The sequence below is a fragment of the Palaemon carinicauda genome, chromosome 3 (assembly GCF_036898095.1).
Source record: "Palaemon carinicauda isolate YSFRI2023 chromosome 3, ASM3689809v2, whole genome shotgun sequence".
Taxonomy (NCBI): domain Eukaryota; kingdom Metazoa; phylum Arthropoda; class Malacostraca; order Decapoda; family Palaemonidae; genus Palaemon; species Palaemon carinicauda.
Window position 1 is genome coordinate 82430729 of NC_090727.1, and position 15404 is coordinate 82446132.

General features: G+C 35.8%; 1 protein-coding gene across 1 annotated transcript in view; it reads left to right on the top strand.

Annotated features, from left to right (window-relative positions):
* Positions 1–1960, top strand: part of LOC137632550 (nucleolar protein 58-like) — a 2370-nt gene extending 410 nt beyond the window's left edge. Inside the window, exons 2-4 of the mRNA XM_068364529.1 lie at positions 1–122; positions 618–757; positions 1475–1960. The exon at positions 1–122 is cut by the window's left edge and continues 27 nt beyond it. Coding sequence (XP_068220630.1) covers positions 1–122; positions 618–757; positions 1475–1960 — 748 coding nt within the window. The remainder of the gene's footprint in view (positions 123–617; positions 758–1474) is intronic.
* Positions 1961–15404: the final 13444 nt, after the last annotated feature.

Here is a 15404-nt window from a genome sequence, read left to right on the forward strand (position 1 = left end):
AGGAGAGACTGTGAGAGATGAAGAGCTTTTGCAGAATCTTCTCCAGGAAATCCGAGAAACTACACAGGAAGAGGATGAGTTTCTTCCAGCTGAAGGAATGTTCCAGGAAGAGCTGGAAGAGGGTGAGTTTCTTCCAGCTGAAGGAATGTTCCAGGAAGAGCTGGAAGAGGGTGAGTTTCTTCCAGCTGAAGGAATGTTCCAGGAAGAGCTGGAAGAGGGCGAGTTTCTTCCAGCTGAAGGAATGTTCCAGGAAGAGCTGGAAGAGGGCGAGTTTCTTCCAGCTGAAGGAATGTTCCAGGAAGAGCTGGAAGAGGGCGAGTTTCTTCCAGCTGAAGGAATGTTCCAGGAAGAGCTGGAAGAGGGCGAGTTTCTTCCAGCTGAAGGAATGTTCCAGGAAGAGCTGGAAGAGGGCGAGTTTCTTCCAGCTGAAAGAATGTTCCAGGAAGAGCTGGAAGAGGGCGAGTTTCTTCCAGCTGAAGGAATGTTCCAGGAAGAGCTGGAAGAGGGCGAGTTTCTTCCAGCTGAAGGAATGTTCCAGGAAGAGCTGGAAGAGAGTGAGTTTCTTCCAGCTGAAGGAATGTTCCAGGAAGAGCTGGAAGATAGTGAATATCTTCCAGCTGAAGAAGCATTCCCCGAAGAGCTGGAAGATGGTGAATTTCTTCCAGCTGAAGTAGCTTTCCAGGAATTCGATCTTCCTGCTGAACAAGAGGTCGAGGATGAACTGGAAGATGAAGTAGATCTTCCTGCGGAACAAGAGGTCGAGGATGAACTGGAAGATGAAGTAGATCCTGCGGAACAAGAGGTCGAGGATGAACTGGAAGATGAAGTCGATCTTCCTGCTGAACAAGAGGTCGAGGATGAACTGGAAGAAGAGATCGATCTCCCTGCTGAACAAGAGGTCGAGGATGAACTGGAAGAAGAGATCGATCTCCCTGCTGAACAGGAGGTCGAGGATGAACTGGAAGATGAAGTAGATCTTCCTGCGGAACAAGAGGTCGAGGATGAACTGGAAGAAGAGATCGATCTCCCTGCTGAACAAGAGGTCGAGGATGAACTGGAAGAAGAGATCGATCTCCCTGCTGAACAGGAGGTCGAGGATGAACTGGAAGATGAGATCGATCTCCCTGCTGAACAAGAGGTCGAGAATGAACTGGAAGATGAGATCGATCTCCCTGCTGAACAAGAGGGGTAGGATGAACTGGAAGAAGAGATCGATCTCCCTGCTGAACAAGAGGTCGAGGATGAACTGGAAGAAGAGATCAATCTCCCTGCTGAACAAGAGGTCGAGGATGAACTGGAAGATGAAATCGATCTTCCAGTGGAAGAACAGCTAACTGAGCCCGTTCTTCCTCAAAGAGGAGAAGAAAAGGATGTAGAGGAAGAGAAGGAGGAAGAAGAAAAAGTTCTTACTCTTGAAGAACATCGGTCTGAAGACGATTCAAAGGCAGTGAGAAGTGATAAAAAACTCCCAAAGAAAAAGAGGAGAAAAAGAAAGCTCTCAAAGGAAGAGATCAGTAATGGCAAAGTGTCTAAGGAAGAAAGCAGTAATAGTGAAGTGTCTAAGGAAGAAAGCAGTAATAGTGAAGTGTCTAAGGAAGAGATGAATAACAGAGAGCTATTAAAGAAAGAGAGAAATAATGGAAAGCTCTCAAATAAAAAGAGGAGTAATAAAAAACTCTCAAAGAGAGAGGATAGGAAAAGACAGCTCTCAAAGGCAGAAAGAAAAAATAGCAATCTCTCAAAGGAGCAGAGCAGTAATGAAGAGTTCTCAGAGGAAGAAGAGAGATTGGATTCTGATATATATGAAGTTCCTGTTCATAATTACTACAGTGTGTTGTCCGGTAAAGAGGATATGGACAGAAGTCCTTTGAAGTCGTCGTCACAAAAATCAGAAAGGAAGACTGCAAATAAGAAAAGAGGAAGAGGAGGAAGACGTAATAGAAACTGTAGAAAAAATTAAAAGCCCCATAAAATAAAAACAGAAAAAAACTGAAAAAAAAAATAATAAAATGCTAAAAAAATCTAAAAAAAAATACAAAATGGAAAATTAAAAAAAGTGGATATTTTTTTGTGAAAAAGTAGTTTAAGTTCACTACTTGGAAAAAAAAAATTCAGGATGTTTATAATAACTGCCCACCTCAATGGATTTGTGGCTAAACCCCTCAGCCGAAATGGTGCTTGGACTAACTGAAAAGGATGGCTCTGCAGAGGGAAGAAACCTGGCTGAGTTTAGTATGCTATGTACCTTGATGGGGTGTACAGGACCTTTGTCAAGTGTACAAATGGTCGGATATCTAGATCTATTCTTTCGGATACCAACCTTCGGGTGGTTCTGGGGGAATAATCTAGAAGACCGGCTCTGCAGAGGGATGAAGCTGGGATTCTTCTAGTATGCAGACTAGTTCTTGGAGGTTGGGCCAAAACCATTTTGCTGGGGGAAAGAAGCTGCATCAACTTTTTGAAGGTGGCATTTATGGTTTGGTGAACAGCAGCACCTTAAATAATATTTAGAAAATAGCAGCAGTAACAGAAGCTGCTAGCAGCAGTAGCAGCAGCAGCAGCAGCAGCAACAACAGTGGAGCAGTAGCATTATTTAGCAGCACTGGAGCAGCAGTTCGATTGACTTTTGCTGTACTTGGCTAGCTGGAGTGAGGGAAGTTGGCCGAGACCTATTTCAGTATAAAGGGGCTACCTCTGGTGATTATAATATCGCCACCAAAAAAAAATAAAAAACAAAAAAATGGTGATTATAATATCGCCACCAAAAAAAATAAAAAACAAAAAAATGGTGATTATAATATCGCCACCAAAAAAAAAAAATAAAAATGGTGATTATAATATCGCCACCAAAAAAAAATAAAAAACAAAAAAATGGTGATTATAATATCGCCACCAAAAAAATAAAAAACAAAAAAATGGTGATTATAATATCGCCACCAAAAAAAATAAAAAACAAAAAAATGGTGATTATAATATCGCCACCAAAAAAAAAAAAAATAAAAATGGTGATTATAATATCCCCACCAAAAAAAATAAAAAACAAAAAAATGGTGATTATAATATCACCACCAAAAAAAAATAAAAAACAAAAAAATGGTGATTATAATATCGCCACCAAAAAAAATAAAAAACAAAAAAATGGTGATTATAATATCGCCACCAAAAAAATAAAAAACAAAAAAATGGTGATTATAATATCGCCACCAAAAAAAAATAAAAAACAAAAAAATGGTGATTATAATATCGCCACAAAAAAAAATATTTATAGGAAAAAGGGAATAAAATTTGTTTGATTTTATTTTGGAAAGGAATTTTTATTTCTGTTTAGTTTTGTTTGGAAAGGAATAATCTTTTTGTTAAGTTTTGTGCTTCACCCATTCTGGACAGGTTCAGGACATCAGTTTTACTGGAAAGGACACCAGAAACGATTCGGCTTGAAGGACGCTTGGATAGACTGCCCCCAGCTCACAGGACGCAAGGCTAACTTTCCAGCTTGAACGATGCTTGGAATAATCTGGAGGATTGGTGCTGCAGAAGGAAGAAACCTGGCTGAGTTTAGTATACTATGTACCTTGATGGGGTGTACAGGACCTTTGTCAAGTGTACAAATGGTCAGATATCGAGATCTATTCCTTTGGATACCAACCTTCGGGTGGTTCTGGGGGCATAATCTAGAAGACTGGCTATGCAGAGGGATGAAGCTGGAATTCTTCTAGTATGCAGACAAGTTCTTGGAGGTTGAATCAAGACATCTTTGGCTGGGAAGAGAAGCTACATCTTTTGGAGGTAGTCCTTCATCAGTCCAAATTTTTAGGAGCTCGCAGCTGTGGAGCATCAAATAGCAGGAGCAGAAGATAGTAACAGCTAGCAAAAGTTAGCAGCAGTAGAAGAACCAGCAGCAATGGGAAAGCAACGGTTAGCAGTAGCTAGCAGCAGTCGCAGCTGAAGTTAGCAGCAGTATGCAGCAGACGTTAGCAGAAGCAGCAAGCAGCAGCTAGGAGCAACAGCAAGCAGCATGTGCTAGCAGCAACAGCTTGCAGCAGCAACAGTTGCAGTAGCGAGCGGCTGCAGCAGAAGCAAGCAGCAGCTACAGCAGGCTGCAGCAGCAGCAGCAGCTAGCAAAAGCAGCAGCAGCTACCTAAGTAGCAGCAGCTGCAGCTAGCAAAAGCAGCTGAAGCAGCAGTCTGCAGAAGCAGCAGTAAGCAGAAGCAGCAGCCGCAAGCAAGAGCAGCAGTAGCAGCAGCAAGCAGCAGCACTAGCAACAGCAGCTTGCAGTAGCAAATAGCAGCAGCTAGTAGCCGAAAGCAACGTTGCAGCATACAACAGCTAGCAATAGCAGAGACTGCAGCTAGCAGCAGCAGTAATTAGCAGCTACAATTGATAGTAGCTAACAGCATCAGTTATGAGAGAGAGCAGAATCTGCCAACAGCTGTGGGTCGTGAGAAACACCAGGAACAGATGCAGCAAAAAAAAAAAAATGGAAATACTAAAAAATAAAAAATAAAATAAAAAAAAAGGCAGCATACAGAGGAGGAAGAGAAGGAGGAGGAGAAGCAGCAAAAAAAACAATAAACAAAAAAATGGTGATTATAATATCGCCACCAAAAAAAATAAAAAATATGAAAAATGGTGATTATATCGCCATCAAAAAAAAAAAAAAGAAGAAAAAATGGTTATTATAATATCGCCACCAAAAAAATAAAAAACAAAAAAATGGTGATTATAATATCGCCACCAAAAAAAATAAAAAGCAAAAAAATGGTGATTATAATATCGCCACCAAAAAAAATAAAAAACAAGAAAATGGTGATTATATCGCCACCAAAGAAAAAAAAAATTAAAATGGTGATTATAATATCGCCACCAAAAAAAATAAAAAACAAAAAAATGGTGATTATAATATCGCCACCAAAAAAAAATAAAAAACAAAAAATGGTGATTATAATATCGCCACCAAAAAAAATAAAAAACAAAAAAATGGTGATTATAATATCGCCACCAAAAAAAATAAAAAACAAAAAAATGGTGATTATAATATCGCCACCAAAAAAAAATAAAAAACAAAAAAATGGTGATTATAATATCGCCACCAAAAAAAAACAAAAAACAAAAAAATGGTGATTATAATATCGCCACCAAAAAAATAAAAAAACAAAAAAATGGTGATCATAATATCGCCACCAAAAAAAATAAAAAACAAAAAAATGGTGATTATAATATCGCCACCAAAAAAAATAAAAAACAAAAAAATGGTGATTATAATATCGCCACCAAAAAAAATAAAAAACAAAAAAATGGTGATTATAATATCGCCACCAAAAAAAATAAAAAACAAAAAAATGCTGATTATAATATCGCCACTAAAAAAAAAATGGTGATTATAATATCGCCACCAAAAAAAAAAAAAATGGTGATTATAATATCGCTACCAAAAAAAAACAAAACAAAAAAAATGGTGATTATAATATCGCCACTAAAAAAAATAAAAAATATAAAAAAAGGTGATTATAATATCGCCACCAAAAAAAAAAAAAAAAAAAAAATTATAGGAAAAAGGGAATACAAGTTTTGTTTGATTTTATTTGGAAAGGATTTTTTTTTTCTGTTTAGTTTTGTTTGGAAAGGAATAATCTTTTTGTTAAGTTTTGTGCTTCACCCATTCTGGACAGGTTCAGGACATCAGTTTCATTGGAAAGGACACCTGAAACTATTCGGCTTGAATACAAACCCCCCCCCCCCCCCAAAAAAAAAAAAAGGAGCAGCAGCAAGAGGAGGAAGAGAAGGAGGAGGAGAAGCAGCAAAAAAATAAATAAATAAAAAAAATACATAAATAAAAAAAAAGGAGCAGCAGCAAGAAGAGGAAGAGAAGGAGGGGGAGAACCAGCAAAAAAAAAACCTAAAAAAATACAAAAATAAAAAAAAAATAAAAAAAAGGAGCAGCAGCAAGAGGAGGAAGAGAAGGAGGAGGAGAAGCAGCACAAAAAAAAAAAAAAGAAAAAGCCTAAAAAAATACAAAAATAAAAAAAAAATAAAAAAAAGGAGCAGCAGCAAGAGGAGGAAGAGAAGGAGGAGGAGAAGCAGCAAAAAAAAAAAAAAAGAAAAAACCTAAAAAAAAATACAAAAATAAAAAAAAAAATAAAAAAAAAGGAGCAGCAGCAAGAGGAGGAAGAGAAGGAGGAGGAGAAGCAGCAAAAAAAAAAAAAAAAGAAAAAACCTAAAAAAAAATACAAAAATAAAAAAAAAAATAAAAAAAAAGGAGCAGCAGCAAGAGGAGGAAGAGAAGGAGGAGGAGAAGCAGCAAAAAAAAAAATACAAAATTAAAAAAAAAAAAAAAAAAAAGGAGCAGCAGCAAGAAGAGGAAGAGAAGGAACAGGAGAAGCAGCAAAAAAAAAAACCTAAAAAAATACAAAAAAAAAAGAAAAAAAGAAGGAGCAGTAAGGGGAGGAAGAGAAGGAGAAGAAGCAGCAAAAAAAAAAAACCTAAAAAAAATTTAAAAAAATAAAAAAAAGAAAATAAAGAAACAGCAGTAGTAAGGAGGAAGAAAAAGAGGAGGAGAAGCAGCAAAAATAAAAACTAAATAGCATAAAAAAAGAAAGAAAAAAAGGAGCAACAGCAAGAAGAGGAAGAGAAGGAAGAGGAGAAGTAGCAAAAAAAAACCTAAAAAAATACAAAAATAAAAAAAAAGGAAAGAAAGGAGCAGCAGCAAGAAGAGGAAGAGAAGGAGGAGGAGAAGCAGCAAAAATAAAAAACCTAAAAAAAATAAAAAAAAAAAAAAAAAAAATAAAATAAAGGAGCAGCAGTAAGAGGAGGAAGAAAAAGAGGAGGAGAAGCAGCAAAAATAAAAACTAAATAACATAAAAAAAGAAAGAAAAAAAGGAGCAACAGCAAGAGGAGAGGGAAAAGGAGGAGGAGAAGCAGCTAAAAAAAAAAGAAAAAAGAAAAAGGAGCAGCAGCAAGAGGAGGAAGAGGAGGAGGAAGAAAAGCAGCAGAAAAAAACAAAAAACCTAAAACAAAATACAAAATCAAAAAGAAAAAAAAGAGAAAAGGAACAGCAGCAAGAGGAAGAAGAGAAAAAGCAAAAAAAAAAAACCTAGAATAAATACAAAAACCAAAAAAAAACTATGGACTAAGGAAGATGGAGAGAAAAAGGACTTTTGTTTTGAGGAGGAAATATCCTTTGATGTAGTGGTACATGCCTACATTATAGGATAAAGTACTGTCTCAGTTGGAACGATCAAGTATTTGGACTATGGAAGATGGCCAGAAAAAGGAACTTTGTTTTGAGGAGGAAATATCCTTTGATGTAGAGGTACAAGGCTACATTATAGGATAAAGTACTTTCTCAGTTGGAAGGATCAAGTAGCTGGACAATGGAAGATGGGCAGAAAAGGGAACTTTGTTTTGAAGAGGAAATATCCTTTGATGTAGAGGTACAAGGCTACATTATAGGATAAAGTACTTTCTCAGTTGGAAGGATCAAGTAGCTGGACTATGGAAGATGGCCAGAAAAGGGAACTTTGTTTTGAAGAGGAAATATCCTTTGATGTAGAGGTACAAGGCTATATTATAGGATAAAGTACTTTCTCAGTTGGAAGGATCAAGTAGCTGGACTATGGAAGATGGGCAGAAAAAGGAACTTTGTTTTCAGAGGGAAATATCCTTTGATGTAGAGGTACATGCCTACATTATAGGATAAAGTACTGTGTCAGTTGGAACGATCAAGTATTTGGACTATGGAAGATGGACCGAAAAAGGAACTTTGTTTTGAGGAGGAAATATCCTTTGATGTAGTGGTACATGCCTACATTATAGGATAAAGTACTGTCTCAGTTGGAACCATCAAGTATTTCGACTATGGAAGATGGACAGAAAAAGGAACTTTGTTTTGAGGAGGAAATATCCTTTGATGTAGTGGTACATGCCTACATTATAGGATAAAGTACTGTCTCAGTTGGAACCATCAAGTATTTCGACTATGGAAGATGGACAGAAAAAGGAACTTTGTTTTGAGGAGGAAATATCCTTTGATGTAGTGGTACATGCCTACATTATAGGATAAAGTACTGTCTCAGTTGGAACGATCAAGTATTTGGACTATGGAAGATGGACCGAAAAAGGAACTTTGTTTTGAGGAGGAAATATCCTTTGATGTAGTGGTATTTGCCTACATTATAGGATAAAGTACTGTCTCGGTTGGAAGGATCAAGTATTTGGACTATGGAAGATGGACAGAAAAAGGAACTTTGTTTTGAGGAGGAAATATCCTTTGATGTAGTGGTATTTGCCTACATTATAGGATAAAGTACTGTCTCGGTTGGAAGGATCAAGTATTTGGACTATGGAAGATGGACAGAAAAAGGAACTTTGTTTTGAGGAGGAAATATCCTTTGATGTAGTGGTACATGCCTACATTATAGGATAAAGTACTGCCTCAATTGGAACGATCAAGTATTTGGACTATGGAAGATGGACAGAAAAAGGAACTTTGTTTTGAGGAGGAAATATCCTTTGATGTAGTAGTACATGCCTACATTATAGGATAAAGTACCGTCTCAGTTGGAAGGATCAAGTATTTGGACTATAGAGGATGGACAAAAAAAGGAACTTTGTTTTGAGGAGGAAATATCCTTTGATGTAGAGGTACAAGGCTACATTATAGGATAAAGTATTGTCTCAGTTGGAACTATCAAGTAGTTGGACTATGGAAGATGGAGAGAAAAGGGAACTTTGTTTTGAGGAGGAAATATCCTTTGATGTAGTGGTACATGCCTACATTATAGGATAAAGTACTGTCTCAGTTGGAACGATCAGGTAGTGGGACTATGGAAGATGGAGAGAAAAGGGAACTTTGTTTTGAGGAGGAAATATCCTTTGATGTAGTGGTACATGCCTACATTATAGGATAAAGTACTGTCTCAGTTGGAACGATCAGGTAGTGGGACTATGGAAGATGGAGAGAAAAGGGAACTTTGTTTTGAGGAGGAAATATCCTTTGATGTAGTGGTACATGCCTACATTATAAGATAAAGTATTGTCTCAGTTGGAACGATCAAGTATTTGGACTATGGAAGATGGACAGAAAAAGGAACTTTGTTTTGAGTAGGAAATATCCTTTGATATAGTGGTACATGCCTACATTATAGGATAAAGTACTGTCTCAGTTGGAACGATCAAGTATTTGGACTATGGAAAATGAACATAAAAATGAACTTTGTTTTGAGGAGGAAATATCCTTTGATGTAGTGGTACATGCCTACAATATAGGATAAAGTACTGCCTCAGTTGGAAGGATCAAGTATTTGGACTATGGAAGATGGACAGAAAAAGGAACTTTGTTTTGAGGAGGAAATATCCTTTGATGTAGTGGTACATGCCTACATTATAGGATAAAGTACTGCCTCAGTTGGAACGATCAAGTATTTGGACTATGGAAGATAGACAGAAAAAGGACTTTTGTTTTGAGGAGGAAATATCCTTTGATGTCGTGGTACATGCCTACATTATAGGATAAAGTACTGCCTCAGTTGGAAGGATCAAGTATTTGGACTATAGATGAACATAAAAAGGAACTTTGTTTTGAGGAGGAAATATCCTTTGATGTAGTGGTACAAGCCTACATTATAAGATAGAGTACTGTCTCAGTTGGAAGGATCAAGTAGTTGGATTATGGAAGATGGACAGAAAAGGGAACTTTGTTTAGAGGAGGAAATATCCTTTGATGTAGTGGTACAGGCCTACATTATAGGATAAAGTACTGTCTCAGTTGGAAGGATCAAGTAGTTGGACTATGGAAGATGGAGAGAAAGGGGAACTTTGTTTTGAGGAGGAAATATCCTTTGATGTTGAGGTACAAGCCTACATTATAAGATAAAGTACTGTCTCAGTTGGAAGGATCAAGTAGTTGGACTATGGAAGATGGACAGAAAAAGGAACTTTGTCAAGAGAAGGAAATATCCTTTGATGTAGAAGTACAAGCCTACATCATCAGATAAAGTACAGACTCAATTGGAAGGATGAACTACTTGGACTAAGTCATCAATCATCATAAAACATTTATGGTGCACAAATAAATATTAAATGTTGTTATCGGTTGTTATCGACTAGCTGGAGTGAAGGAAGTTAGCCGAAACCTGTTTCGGTGAAAATTGGCAACCTCTGGCAAGGCGTAAAAACTCATAAGTTCAAAGCCCAGAACACTGGCTTCTCTTCTTCATCAGATACGTCACTTCGGTATTAGTAGTACTGGTAATAGTATGTATGAATGAAATCAATATATATATATATATATATATATATATATATATATATATATATATATATATATATACATATATATATATATATATATATATATATATATATATATATATATATGTGTGTGTGTGTGTGTGTGTGTGATAAATTTTGCACATTTAGACGTGTTGTCCTTATTCAAATAAGCCATATATATTTTGATACATCAATGTCTGGATTCTCTTACAGACCTTACGATCAGAGCCCCAGGCGAAACTACTCAAAGACAATAGCTTCTGACCGGCAGGGAATCGAACCCTGGTCCAGGAAACTTGTAACAACAGTGACTTACCACTTCGTGGCTAAGTAATAAGTCACTGTTACAAGTTTCCTAGACCACGGTACGATTCCTAGCCGGTCAGAAGCTATTGTCTTTGATTGGTTTCGTCTGGGGCTCTGAGGTCGGTAAGAGAATCCAAACATTGATGTAACAAAATATATATAGCTTATTTGAATATATATATATATATGTATATATATATATATATATATATATATATATATATATATATATATATATATATATATATATATATATATATATATATATATATATATATATATACATAAATGCTTTTGGGACACAACTTCTCTATAATGCAATTTTCATTGAAGGAATTTTCCTTAGTGACGTCAATGTGTTTCATACAGGTATCCTCAATTTCCTCAGCTTCTTTAAGTTTTCAGGTAAAAGCTTTTACTTTGATAAACCTTGATTATTCCTCTTTATAATCTATTCACTACAACACTGTCTCGACAAAACTATATCTTCATCAAGTGATTATTGATTAACTTAAGTTTATAGTTCCTCTTGTATATGAGGTTTTACAATGATAAAAGGAAATGTAAACATGTTAATCAATGAGGCCTTGATAAAGACACAGTTTTGTCGAAGCAGTGCTGTATTATTATTATTATTATTATTACTATCCAAGCTACAACCCTAGTTGGAAAAGCAAGATGCTACAAGCCCAGGGGCTCCAACAGGGAAAAATAGCCCAGTGAGGAAAGGAAATAAGGAAATAAATAAAAGAAGAGAACAAATTAACAATAAATCATTCTAAAATAAGTAACAACGTCAAAACAGACATGTCACATATAAACTATTAACAACATCAAAAACAAATATGTCATAAATAAACTATAAAAAGACTCATGTCCGCCTGGTCAACAAAAAAGCATTTGCTCCAACTTTGAACTTTTGAAGTTCTACTGATTCAGCTACCCGATTAGGAAGATCATTCCACAACTTGGTAACAGCTGGAATAAAACTTCTAGAGTACTGCGTATTATTGAGCCTCATGATGAAGAAGGCCTGGCTATTAGAATTAACTGCCTGCCTAGTATTACGAACAGGATAGAATTGTCCAGGGAGATCTGAATGTAAAGGATGGTCAGAGTTATGAAAAATCTAAAGTAATTTATGGTTTATTGTTTTTTGTTTATCGTCAATAACGCTAAGCAGTAAATTATTTATTATTATTTCTTTTAATAATCAGGATTTGAAAACATCATTGGGTTTGACCTCCATTACGAGAACAGTTGGCAAAAACGCTTAAACCGTTTTCATCGACCTTTGGCCTTGCATAAAGGATTCTAATTTGAGATAACATATTTTTAATGAAAGGTGCATTATATATATATATATATATATATATATATATATATATATATATACATATATACATATGATATATATATATATATATATATATATATATATATATATATATATACATACATATACATATATACAAATGATATATATATATATATATATATATATATATATATATATATATATATATATATATATATATATATATATATATATATATATATATATATACAGTACATATATACATATGATATATATACATATATGTATACACATATATATACTTTATCATATTAAACATATGACAAAAAATTAGAAGGAATTTTCAACCCGTTATTAGATGAAACAATAAGAGAAATTACTCGAGTGCCATTTGTGCATAAGATCATGGTGAGGGGTAGATGGAGATGGTTTGGGCATGCTCTTCGCACTCCACAAAGCACTAGAAAAGTTGGAAGACCCAGGTATACACGTTTGGCGTGAAGTAGGAGATGATGAATGGAAAAGTATTGATTTAAAACCTCAAGCTTAAGACGACTGGCGAAATCTAACCAAGACCATTGCGTCGATATGCGTAGGATGATGATAATGATGATGGTGATGGTTGAATATTTGTATTTCAGTCGTTGTCTTCAGATTTGGAGACACTACGTAGTAGCTACTTTTTACTACATGACCCAAATTAACCTATTGATGTTTGGAATGGCGATATACTGTCTTAAACCCTTCCCTAAATTCCCAATATATTACTTCCTCAAGACTAGTTATTTTTCATTAGTTCCTAATAAAGTAATGAAGAACTTTTTTTTTAAATGCAAGTTAAAATGACAGCATATCGTATAACACGGTTAGCTTTAAGCATTCTTTTACAATATCCAAACTCATTCTCTCTTCCAGATGACAAGTTCTCCATCACTGATGCGAATAAATCTTTGGCCATGATAGTGGCAAATCCTTCTACTTCTATCCTAGCTTCCTGGACAAGCGATCGAAATAACAAAATCACCCTCGAAGGACTTCATATTTTAGGCAACTATCGTCACTGAAAAATTGAATATACAGTATACACAATTCAATCGAATCAAATACATGGAATTTCTTTGACATTCATAGAAGTGGTAAGGTAAGTATCAAAAGTCTTCAATCACTCAATGAATTCTCTGACCTCACAAAACCGTAATGATGCAACCAGGAAATAAGAACAAAAATTAGTTATAGGTGATTACTTTAAAAAAAAAAAAAAAAAAAAAAAAAAAAAAAAATTCTTTGAGAACACTTTCTTGAACCTTTAATGTCAATTAATTGTTTCAGTCTGAATCATAAAAGAAAAATTTCAAGTTAACTTCGAATACAAAAGACTTAGTTTATTGCAAAATCACCGTCAAATAGGGTCTCGTGAAGGTTTAAAGGTCGCTCATGAATGGCAGAAGCGAGGGACAGTGACAATGCTCTAGCGAGACAATGCTCTAGACTCTAGAGACTGATAAGTGCCCAGTCCCCCATTGCCTGGCCCTCCCTGGTCCTAACTCGGGCATTGATCATACGTATATATGATCAGTCACTAGGACATTATTGCTGTTCCTCGCCTTTGCAATTCATGAGCGACCTTTAAATAAAAAACAAAACGATTCTTTGAGAGTAGAGGTCATTTACAATTGAAATTTGTCTCTAAATCGGAAGAGGTTTAAGTCAAACGTTAGGAAGCAATTATATGGGATCACAAATCATTAAAATACCTAGAAAAAAATTCTGGAATTGCACGATGTAAAACCTATTTTATATGGTGTAAAATGTGAATAACAAGATGTGTATAACACCAAGAAATGTAGAACATGGCTTAAAAATAGAATAATAACAATTAAGTAAATCTTCGTCTTCAGCTTAAATGAAAAAGACAATTTCAGATATAATCTACAACAAACCTCTTAATACGTAATCAAATGTACAGTAGGACACAGGAATTCCTGGCACATCCTGCTCTGAGAAAGTGCAACTAATCGACCCTTACTCCGGAGCAAAAACTCACCATGCGGTAAAGGCGTGGCAGGGTGCACTCCTCCAGAGCGAGGTGGACCATGCATTCCTGTGTCACACTGTACCTTATGTGGACACAGGAATTATACTCCGTTCGATGTTCTCTTTTCTTGGGCTTATGTAAAAGCCATTGTTCTCTAGTCTTGGGTAGTGCCAGAGCCTCTGTACCATGGTCTTCCACTGTCTAGGGTTAAAGTTCTCTTGCTTGAGGGTACACTCGGGCATACTACTCTATCTTATTTCTCTTCCTCTTTTTTTTTGTTTAAGCTTTCATAGTTTATATAGGAGATATTCATTTTAATGTTGTTACTGCTCTTGAAATATTGTATTTTTCTTTGTTTCCTTTCCTTACAGGGCCATTTTCCCTGTTGGAGCCCCTGAGCCTATATCATCCTGCCTTTCCAACTAGGCTTGTAGCTTAGCAAGTAATAATAACAATAATAATTCCGTTTCAGAGCCTGGATCGAACATGAATACAGAGGCTATTTACGATGATGTCCAGCTGCCAGGCAATGTTTCCAGAGCACATAGAACCACGTAATCGAAAACGTCATCTATGGAGCAGTGATTCCGAGACAGGCATGAGGACAGGGGTAATGCAGGGTGATCCTCTGCCTTCTTGGTGTTTTTCATGGATGCCATGAACACAGGAAGAAGGCCATAATCAATATGCAAGTCACGTCCTTTCAGTGGCACGAACAGAGAAAAAGAGTACAGATAATATGAATTGAGTTCCTAACAAGAATCTAACTTAGAATCTAAATTACAAAAGAGAAATTTTCACTTTTTTCCTAAGTCTATTCCACCTGGTAAAAGATCATGATGATTTAGTTGGAAAGTGAAGCGTTGAAAAATTCCCTGCTGATCTCTTAGAGGTAAATAGAATATAATAAATATATCATGTAATTGAAAAGATGTATTAAGGTTACACTGATTCAAGGAGATGATGATCGAGACCTGACTACTCAGATGTGGTAAAAAGTAGAAATATTGATGATTCACTGTAAAATCTCTGCCACAATCTCTTTCTGTATAAAATATCTTTACTTTTAGCCAAACAACATTTCCTTATGTTGAAATTGAGACCAGAGCTTAGAATAACTGGTCTTAATCTGAAAAGAAAATGTTATGTAGGTGGCCTTTCTAAGTCTCAAAATCCTGTATGTTTTTCATTTCATTGTGGGCACCTTTATTTACTTATTTCTTTAACCTTACAAACCTTATTCTAATGTATGCATATTCAATTTCTGTATTCACATTTTCGTTACATAGTGGCGTAGCTAGAAATTTAGGGTCCTGGGGGGGGGGCTGACTTAGTAAAGACAACCTGCTCCCCCTTACCAAATAGTAATTCTAATTGTATACTTCCATTTTTTTCTGACCCTGCTTTGGAGGGACCCCTCTCTTGGAGGCCAAGGGGGGCCTTTTCAAAAAGGTCCCCCACTCTTAGCTACGCCAC